We start from the raw sequence: 10746 nt of genomic DNA on the forward strand, positions 1-10746 counted from the left end.
GCAGCGACGACGACGACGGCAGCGGCAACAACAACAGCAGCGACGACGACGACAATAGAGTTTCGGACCCGAGCTGAGGGGGTGGGGGGAATGGGCGGGGGGTGGGGGAGTGGGCGGGGTGTGGGGGAATGGGCAGAGTAAAGGCTGGGGGTGGGGGAGTGGGCAGGGTATGGGCAGGGGGTGGGGGGAGTGGGCAGGGTAAGGGCTGGGGGGGGGGAGTGGGCAGGGTATGGGCAGGGGGTGGGGGGAGTGGGCAGGGTAAGGGCTGGGGGTGGGGGGGAGTGGGCAGGGTATGGGGGGAGGGGGGGGAGGGGGGGGGGGGGGGGGGGGGGGGTGGGGGAGTGGGCAGGGTAAGGGCTGAGGGTGGGGAGTGGGCAGGGGGGGGGGGAGTGGGCAGGGTAAGGGCTGAGGGTGGGGAGTGGGCAGGATAAGGGCTGGGGTGGGGGGAGTGGGCAGGGTAAGGGCTGGGGGGGGGGAGTGAGCAGGGGGTGGGGGAATGGGCAGGGTAAGGGCTGGGGGTGGGGGAGTGGGCAGGGGGTGGGGAGTGGGCAGGGTATGGGCTGGGGGTGGGGGAGTGGGCAGAGTAAAGGCTGGGGGTGGGGGAGTGGGCAGGGTATGGGCTGAGGGTGGGGAGTGGGCAGGGTAAGGGCTGGGGGTGGGGGGAGTGGGCAGGGTAAGGGCTGGGGTGGGGAGTGGGCAGGGTAAGGGCTGGGGGGTGGGGGAGTGAGCAGGGTAAGGGTGAGGGTGGGGAGTGGGCAGGGTAAGGGCTGGGGGGTGGGGGAGTGAGCAGGGTAAGGGCTGGGGGGTGGGGGAGTGAGCAGGGTAAGGGCTGGGGGTGGGGAGTGAGCAGGGTAAGGGCTGGGGGTGGGGGAGTGGGCAGGGTAAGGGCTGGGGGTGGTGGGGGAGTGGGCAGGGTAAGGGCTGAGGGTGGGGAGTGGGCAGGGTAAGGGCTGGGGAGGGGGGAGTGGGCAGGATAAGGGCAGGGAGGGGGGTGACGGGGGTGGAAGCAGGGAAATCAAAAGCACGGTCGAAGAGAGGGTGGGGGTCTTGAAGGTGGCGAGCGAGGGGAGGGGAGGGGGGGGTGCGAGGCGGAGGGACTGTGGGATGGAGATCCAGAGAGTGGCGGAAAGGCCCGCCCGGCCACAGTGGGGCGAGCGAGGCGGTGGTGGGGGGGCGGGATGTGAAGCAGGCTGGGGTCCCGCTGAGCGGACGGAGGGGGCAGGATGGTAGGGGTTAGGAGGTGGCAAAGGTGGGGGGGGGGGGGGAGGAGCAAGACCGTGGAGGGCTTTTGAAATTGAGGAGCAGGATCTTGAGCTGTGTCCTCTGTGTGATGGGAAGCCAGAGGAGTTCAGGCGAGGATGGGGGCGATAGGGTTGCGGAGCCTGGTGCGGGAGGGGACACGGCAACAACAGCAGCAACAACAACAACAACAACAGAAGCAGCAACGACAATAGCGGCAACAACAACAACAATGATAGCAACAGCAGCAACAACAACAAACGCAGCAGCAATGGCACTTATAGCCATCCCCTCCAGCTGGCTCCCTGACATCATTTACACTTCTATAGTATAATGTCTTACCACTCTGTTGCATCACTGTGTGTCCTGTAATGCGAACGTCGTCAGTGTATTAATGAAGCTCTTCTGTGGCCATCTCCCTGTGAATAAGATACAATTAATAATATTCATAATAATAATCCTTGCATTTGATACACATCGTCGAGACATCTCAAAGCCCTTCACAGGATACATTGTAAAGTGGATTGAGTGTATATTTCGTGGGCGAAAAGCAGCAGCCAATTGCACACAGCAGTGTCCCACAAACAGTCGTGGATTGAGTGACCAAATTATTATTGTTTTTTTCTTGAGGGATTATTATCAGGTGTGTGGAGTAACGAAACTTGCCCAAGGTTTTGTCCAGGTCTCTCGCTTTCAAGGCGAGTGCTCTAACCACTGAGCTACAGGAATCCACAAGGTAACTGAAGTGGCGAGTTAGGCATATGTATAAATAAATGTGGCTGGAATATTGACAGAAGGATGACGTAAGTGGTAGTGACAAGTTAAGCCAGAATCAAATTATCAAGAGTTTGCTGTATAATAATAATTATTAATAATAATTAATATCACAGAATAATGATACCAACCACAAATGTTTCCTCTTTTCAAATCGGTAGCCCAATATATTCTTCATATTGTGCAAATTGTTTGAAGACTGGGTCCCCATCACCTATTCTCTCTGTTGTGTTCTCATTTCTTTTAACTAAAAGAGCATTGCCTTTCTTGAATTATTAAAGAAATTTATAAATTTATCGTAAATATGATCATCATTAAAGGTACACCCACGTTGGCTATTTTTGCCTGTGCACGATAACTTTCGCAACCAGAAGGAATAATTTTTTGTTGGTTAATGGGATTATAAATCTCACATCTGCCACTGAGGATTTTTTTAACAGAATTCTTTAGTAAGAAAACTGGAAAATGAACCGTGGGAATTTAATCTACTTTCAAAGCAAAATTTTCACAGTTTGACATGACTTGCATGATATATTTCTGGTGACTGGAAGGAATCCTCCTGCTCAGATTCTAATTAATGAATCCTGTTAAAAATCACTACGCATTGGACCCTTTAAAGAGGATAATGGAGAGTAATTGAACTACATCTTATTTAATACGTATATAAAAAAAAACTTTGCATTTGATACAGTGCCTATAATGTTGCGAGCATCTTCAAGGTGTTTCCTGTGAAGTGCAGTGACTTTTTATAAGCAAATGCAACGCGCACAACAAACAGCGGGAAGTGAATGATCAATTTTACCTGAGGGATTGTTGGCCAGGATACCATGATAAACTCCCTTTCTTTTTGAATGCTGCAATGGCATCTTTAATGTCCACCTGAACAGGCAGACCGAAATATGGGTTTAATGTCTCATCCAAAGGAGACCACCCCCACACCCCCTCCATTACAAATGCTAACACCAGCACTACAACAAGTAAAAGTTCAGAGTCTCTGGATAATAATAATAAAAATCCTTGCACTTTGGAAGGATCCCCCCTCCCCCAAGGCAGGCATTACAGGATTTACTGTCAAGTAGATTGACTGTGTATTGTGGGCGAAGTAGAGCCTGAACACACAAACGTCTGAAGCAGAGACAAGATTGCTGCTAACACAGCCAGGGTCAGCTACCTCTTGGAAATAAATATGGCTGTTGTTAGTTCGCCATCTGATCACTCTGCAACACACTGGAAAATAAGTGAACAAAAGAAAATGCATTGCATTTTGCAGTCGAGCAGAACCGCACACCATTTTTGCTGGTGAAGAAGGAACAAATCGGGGGAAAAAGAATACGACGACAGCTTCTCCCCCCAATGATAACTAATGCAACTTCACCTGTTGTTTTGATTGCTCTGACATACGCTGCCAACGTTTTGCACTCCAGCAGCAGGAAGGTGACTCTGCAGACAATTGTGACACAACGCCTACGAATCGTATTCTGCATTCGCCTCAATTGTTTTGAGGTTTAAGGGCAATGTGCAACTCTTCCCCACAGCTGCTATATCTGCACTCCAGTGTTTTCTGTAAGTGTGTGAGGCATAAACTTCACATTCATTGCCTTCTCTGTGGAGGGCGCGTTTGAGCCACGTTTCTTGTTGCTATGTTTTCATAGAAACTCTTTTCTCTTTCTCTCTCTCTCTCTCTCTCTCTACAGGACTCAGCGCTGGAACACTGTGTGAGGTTTCCCTGTCGCTGTTACACGGCTCTGCCTTATTGCTGCTGACTTCTTTTTTATTACCTGCTTTGTTTATTTACAGGAGTCGGGTTTCTAATTCTAATTAGGTTCCGGAAAGGAATAAATGGCATTTTGATACAAAGTTGTGGCGGATCTGCAACAAAAAAAGAATTGCAAAGTGTCCTGAGACAGAGAGAATGCCTAAAGGAAGGAACTCCAACCCCTCCACAAAAAAAGATGGGCAATGGGTAAGGAACTCAAAGAAACAATGTGATTTGTATCCGGAAATTATTTGCAAAACAAATACTTGTAACTTGAGGCGAATGCATTTCGTAATTTTGTTCTGAATTCACGTGGAAATAGGACATGTTTCTTTGTTGCACAATTGTCTCAAACACTGACCAAGACTTGGGTTGACTCTTAACTTACGCTTCTCCATACAATCACTGCTTTTTTTGCTACTCATTCGATGAACTAATCAGTTGTCAGTAATTGGTTTATTTATAAACTATCAAATAAAATTAGTCAACATTAAAAAGCATTTTTGCAACTTATATTGACTCACGTGTTTCTACCCAGTTACAACAATTAATAGTTTCACTGACTACTGTTTATCATCCAAGAGTTTTTGAGACATCCTCCCGACACGAAAGGCGCAGTATAAATGTAAATTATATAATAATAGTAACCCTTGCATTTGATATAGTGCTTTTCACATCTTCGAGACGTCTCAAAGCGCTTCACAGAACATACTGTAAAGTGAATTTATATTTGTGGGTGAAACGCGACAGCCGATTGTGCATAACAGTGTCCCACAAACAGTCATGGATTGAAGTGACCAATTTATTATTGTTATTTTTTCTTGAGGGATTATTATCAGGTGTGTGGAGTAAGGAAACTTGTCCAAGGAAACCCAAGATTTTGCCCTGTGGGGAATCAAACCCAGTCTCTCGCTTGTGAGGCGAGTGCTCTAACCACTGAGCTACGTGACTCCACATTGTAATATATTCAAAATCCATACAAAAAATATTTGATTTGTTTTTTTCATTTTAATAGTTCTGTTAAGCAAAGGTAAACTGAATAAATCTCAGTTACAGCAAGATTGATTTATATTATAGCAATAAAAAATTAGATAACATTCATACCTGCCGGTATATCCTACATTTCATACATGATGAGGAAATCTGTATATTGAACAGGTGTAAGACAATGTGATGAAACAACTGTTTCAGTCATATCCCAAGTTCACATTATTTGAAGTTTTTTNGTTTACAAACTTGATTGAAGCAGCTTTTCAAGGCAGTGTATGGTGGTGACAGCTGAATAATAACAACAAATTACATTTATACATTGGCTTTCAAGTTGGAAGGATGTCCCAAGGTGCGGAGCAGTTAAGGATTTGTACCCGAGCTGGGGGTTGGAATCAAGAGGGTTGGAGGACAGGGGGAGTGGGGGTGGGAGTGTGGCCTAAGCCATGGTCAAAGAGGAAGGTCCTGAGATGGGCCTTGAAGGAGGCAAGGAAGGGGGCGAGGCGGAGAGATTCAAGGATAGAGTTCCGGAGGGTGTGGTCAGAAAAGCTCAAGGTCCGTCTAGTGGTGGGACACGCAAGGTGGGGGATATGGAGTAGATCGTATCCTGCTAAAAGGAGGGAGCGGACAGGTTAATATGGTAGACACAAATACAGTAAAAAAATCAACTTACATTTACATAGCACCTTTCACATAGAGTAACATCAAGTATTTGCAGCAACGCAGCCAGCCACTGGGCGAATAATAATCCTTGGATTTGATATAGCGCTTTTCACGTTGGGAGGACGTCCCAAAGCGCTTCACAGAACACACACTGTAAAGGGAATTGACTGTATATTTGTGGGCGAACGCGGCAGCCAATTGCGCACAGCAATGTCCCACAAACAGTCGTAGATTGAAAATGACCAATTTATTATTGTTTTTGGTTTTGGAGGGATTATTATTAGGCTCTGTGTGGAGTAAGAAACTTGCCCAAGGTTTCGCCCTCTGCCTGGAATTGAACTCAGGTCTCTCACTTGCAAAGCGACTGCTCTAACCACTGAGCTACAGGACTCCACGTGGCAGTTGGAGGAGGAGAAGGAGGGAGCAGGAGGAGGAGGGAGATGGCTGTAAGCATGGTTGAAGTTGTAGGTTTTTTGATGGTTTTTCAAGACAGTTTGAGAGTGGGTGAGACATAGGGGTGGAAAGAATTTGTTCGAGAGAATGGTAGCAGTCTCTGTAAGGTCAGTCTATGTATGGTGGGGCAGAGGTAGCAGGAGACAAGCCGCAGGCCCCAATTTGCCAACAAAAAGAGTGAGCAGAAATGTGGGGCTAACAGTAGAGTGAGGTTGGAGAAGATCATAGTAATTTTTAAGATTATTTTTATAATGTGAAATCTCCTGTGAATTAAAGATTGAGCACTTTGGTGAAATACTGTAGAAATTTTCTTCATTTACCCGAATGGGAATTCTGCTAATCAGTCCAAATCCAGGGACTAAAAGCTATACAGTACTTTGAATGACTATTACCAGGGAAATCTTCTTGCATTATATAATCCTAATTATACAATGTTCAATTAACGATATGCAGTAAAAAAAATCCATCTATTCAATTAATTTTGGATGAACCTGTAATTTCTATTCTTTAGTACCAGCACATAAATGCTCCAGATGTTTTTCTAGTGGAAAAAGAGACTGTTTCTCCAAAGAAGTTAAATGACAGATTGCCAGCAATGTACATAGCACGTGAGAAGGTAAGACAGTGTGTAAAATTTTTGGATGCCAAACCTTTTCAATCAAGATCAAGTTTTTNCACTGCGAAATTCTTCCTTCTGAACTTTTGCCAATAGCTATCCGCAGTATGACTTCTGAAAGTCTTTCTTTCCGTCCAAGTTCTATTTTATATGACTCTCCGTGTTACAATTTCTTCATGACATCCTTTAACATTCTTCACATCTTTATAATTAATTTTGAAATACAAAATTCATGAGTTGTCACAATTTGCAACAATGTGTGAATAACAATCTAGTAACATAAGGTATATTTATTTAATGGTAATGGAAAATGTATGTACAAATCTAGCACAAATAAACAAAAGGTAGCAAAACATGTAGATTGTTTACTTTATTGCCATTACTGTTGTAGGGAATGGGTGCACTCACACTTAAATTAACTGAACATGAATTTTCATGTTTTCTTTCTGAAGAAATGAAGCAAAGTTTAAGCAAAATATGTATAACTCTAATATGCCTAGTCCTGCTAAAATATGAGTGCACCAGAATAAGCCAATTTACAGTATTCAAGGAAAAATAAAGGCAAATGTCAAAAATGATGAATTTTGTAAGTATTTTGAATTACTTTTAAAACTACTTTTGAAAACTAACATTTTAGGGAGCTGATTATATTGCGGAATTATTATCAATTTGGGTCAATATACAATGTGGCCACAGATTTCTCCAATATTTTGTATTTTAATAGAAACGATCATTGAAGGAATTTCCATTTTCACTTCATGACAACATATACGCTTTGAAAGATAGCATGGAGATGTTCACTTATGTAAGTATTAGGAATTATTTATTTGTGTGTTGCTTGCGTAGCATATTGTACTATATAAGTATATATGCACAAATAAATATGAACAATACCTATTACCTTGATCGATTCACCCTCAGAATGTATATAAAGGTATGCTGAGTTGACTCTCATTGATCTTCCTGAAGATTTCCTTTTATCAGGAATTTTTGTTTCACTGTTAGGGGTTCACTGATGCCATCAGATCTCATTATGTATTTTTCTCCAAAGCTAAACTGGGGTCAGTTTACTAGAGAATAGAAGCTATTGTTCAACAACACTGAGATTAATAAAAGGAAACTTCAGTAACAAAATAATGTTATTCAAACTAATTAGTTTGGCATAATATTTAAATGTCAACCTGATGTGTTTAAGGTCAACAAATAAAGGAAAGGAAACATTTGTACACTATTGAGAAATAATTATAAAGATTCAATAAACACTTGTAATACTTTTACTTTTATTTTTTACAATTATTGTTCTCTTTTGTCAGACATATTAACAAACAACCTTTTCCCAAGCCCTCACTATTATGGCTCTGTAACAGGAAATTAGGAAAAATCCAAAATAACCTTCTGATATTCTTTTTCTGCCACTGAGGAAGCATATTCGCTGCTTTCCCAATGCTTCAGCCATGTGAAGAGTACCAAGTTTATTTTTATTGAACAAAACACAAAATACTGCAGATGCTGGAAATCTGAAACAAAAACAGAGAGAGCTGGGAAAACTCAGCAGGTCAGGCAGCATCTATGGAGAAAGGAAAGTGAATCAACGTTTCGGGTCCATCACCCTTCGTTAGCACTGGGGCATGTTGGGAGGGAGAGAGAGGTTTTTAAGGACAAGTTGAGAGGGGGCGGCAGGACAAGGAAGACAAAGGAGAGAATGTGTTAGTTGATGGGTTAAATAGGTGATAGTGACGTAAAACAAGGTGGGGGGTGGGTTGAAACAAAACTGGGGAGAAGAGGTGTTAATAGTGCATAAGTGCACTAGTTAAAAGTGCACTAGTAAATAGTTAACAGTCCTTGAAAACTGCTCACTCACAACATGCCCCAGTTCTGACGAAGGATTGTGGACCCGAAACGTTGACTCACTTTCCTTTCTCCATAGATGCTGCCTGACCTGCTGAGTTTTCCCAGCTCTCTCTTATTTTTATTGATGTTTGTGTATTCTCCTGATGGTAAATCTTGTCATATTATCTTTCACAGGGTGTGGGGATAAAGAAGTTCCCCAAAGAACATATGCGCAGTTCACTTGACATTGCATCATGGTGGCAGGGGACAAAAGTTATAATGGCTGATAAATTAGCTGACTTCAGCATCTACCAGACATCTTATATGGGTTTACAGGATAGAGAGCATCACCATCTCCATAGACGTTATCCTAAAAATCACAGCGAGCGGTCCCAGAATGTCCAGAAACAAACTGATATAATGTGGCTTGGAAAAAATGATAACACCACTTATCAAATTCCACTGGAGGTTTTAGCTGTCACACAGCATCCATCTAATCTTCCTATCAATCCACGCAAATACTGTCGCTATGAAAAATCCTTCTCAACTAAGTGTATATAGTACGTATTGATGGCAGCCTTTCCCCCAGTATTATGGTACACTGCTAAATTATTGGAAAATAAAACAAATAGAAATTTTTCTCTATTTCTGTTACAACAATTATATCATTAAATAGATATTGTTTTCTGTATCATTTCTACTGTTGATTCGAAAAATCAATAATTTGGTCTTCTGTAATCTAGTAAAAATGATTGTTTTGTGCTCTGGATCATTATCTAATGACATTTCAGGAAATTTCCACTTTGTGTATGCTAATCAAAATGTTTGTACTAACAAAAGGAGGTAATAGCAGTTTCCTTTAATTACGAAACGGTCACTTAACAATTCAGCTGTGTTATATGGTGAATATATTTTGAGAGTAAACTTTACTTATTGATTCAAGGGGAAGGTTCTATTCATGTTTATCTGAAAAATCAAGATAAGATGATAAGCATGCATGTGTCACACACACAAATAATTACTGATTATTGTTTATTTTCATGAGACTTTCTTAAACTAGTTGGAAACCTGGGCCACTATATGAAGAGAATATTAGAGATCATGTTTGTCATTTTGTGACTCTTCTCCAAAGAAGAGCTCTAGAAAAGCATTAGTATTACAATAAACCTGCTCACCTTAATTTCTAACTGGTAAAATTTACATTCGTTTCTTTAGTTTGAAGTTGTGTCATCAAGTACAAGAACATCTTCACCATATTATCTCTTGGGGGCAGTTTGCCAACTCAGACACAGTAACGAATTTGCATTAATTGCTTTGTAGTGAGGTGGGTTCCTCATCTACTCTTCCATTAACTGGAAAATGATTAAAAAGCATAAAGTAAAAATTAACTGCAAATATTTTCAAGCTTTTGTTAGCCTCTTCATCTTAAATTTATATAGAAATAGACATTATGTCCATAATCATAATGCAGTAGAATTGGTGTGGTGACATAGTAAAAAGCTATACCTGATAAGAATGGATATTTGTGCCTTTAATCATAGAATGTTTATAGGTGGTAGCTATACTGGTGCTATAGATTGAGCTATAAACCAAATTGACAGTATGTGAGCTATAGCAATCTCTCATTTGATCTTCAAAAAGAGTGCCTTGCAGAAATATAGTGCCCTCTGTCAATGTGCTAATTGTATTTTAAAATTTGAGCTCAAGGCTAGAATTAATAAATTGTTGGCGGAAATGGAAGCTACTTCATAAAATATTCAACACAAACACCATGGGTATATAGCTTTAATCAGAATGCCTATTTGAGTATAACTCCAATAAAGACAGACATAATAGGAATTTAGCTTCCATCATGCAATAGATGTGGCTTGAAAAGTAGATTTTGTATATGTTATTATATCAAGTGTAAAGTAACATTGAGCGAATGAATATGAAAAGAAGTCATGCTGAAGAAATACACAAGGACATTGTAAACTGGAAAAACATTTAACTTAGGTCATTAATAAAAGATACCAAGCCAATAGTCTTTTGATGTTTGATTGAATAGGATTAATGAATGTTCAACAATTGATAAATGCTGTGCCTGACAAAACCAAGTCACCAATAATAATCCTTGCATTTGATATAGCGCCTTATCACGTCTACAAGACATCTCAAAGAGTTTCACAGAATATACTGTAAAGTCAATTGACTGGATATTTTGTGGGCGAAACGCGGCAGCCAATTGCACACAGCAGTGTACAACAAACAGTCGTGGATTAAAGTGAACAATTTATTATTACTTTTAATGAAAAATTCTGAGCACCTGACTCAGAAACTGGCTTAATTGGCTATAAGGGCACCTGGGTTCCATGTAGAGACATTCATTTCTCCATCATCTGTTCTAGATGAAGGATCATTATTATAGATGAGACATTGTGAATTATTT

The 10746-nt window shown here is 41.7% G+C and overlaps 1 protein-coding gene across 1 annotated transcript; it reads left to right on the forward strand.

Moving 5' to 3' along the window:
* Nucleotides 1-3071: 3071 nt before the first annotated feature.
* Nucleotides 3072-10334, forward strand: tex36 (testis expressed 36). Its single transcript, XM_007903961.2, has 5 exons — nucleotides 3072-3576; nucleotides 3811-3976; nucleotides 6384-6488; nucleotides 7213-7293; nucleotides 8514-10334. The coding sequence occupies exons 2-5, from the start codon at nucleotides 3926-3928 to the stop codon at nucleotides 8877-8879; spliced, it is 603 nt and encodes a 200-aa protein (XP_007902152.1). The 5' UTR covers nucleotides 3072-3576; nucleotides 3811-3925; the 3' UTR covers nucleotides 8880-10334.
* The last annotated feature ends 412 nt before the right edge of the window (nucleotides 10335-10746 follow it).

Source organism: Callorhinchus milii, unplaced genomic scaffold (assembly GCF_018977255.1).
Source record: "Callorhinchus milii isolate IMCB2004 unplaced genomic scaffold, IMCB_Cmil_1.0 Scaffold7, whole genome shotgun sequence".
Taxonomy (NCBI): Eukaryota; Metazoa; Chordata; class Chondrichthyes; order Chimaeriformes; family Callorhinchidae; genus Callorhinchus; species Callorhinchus milii.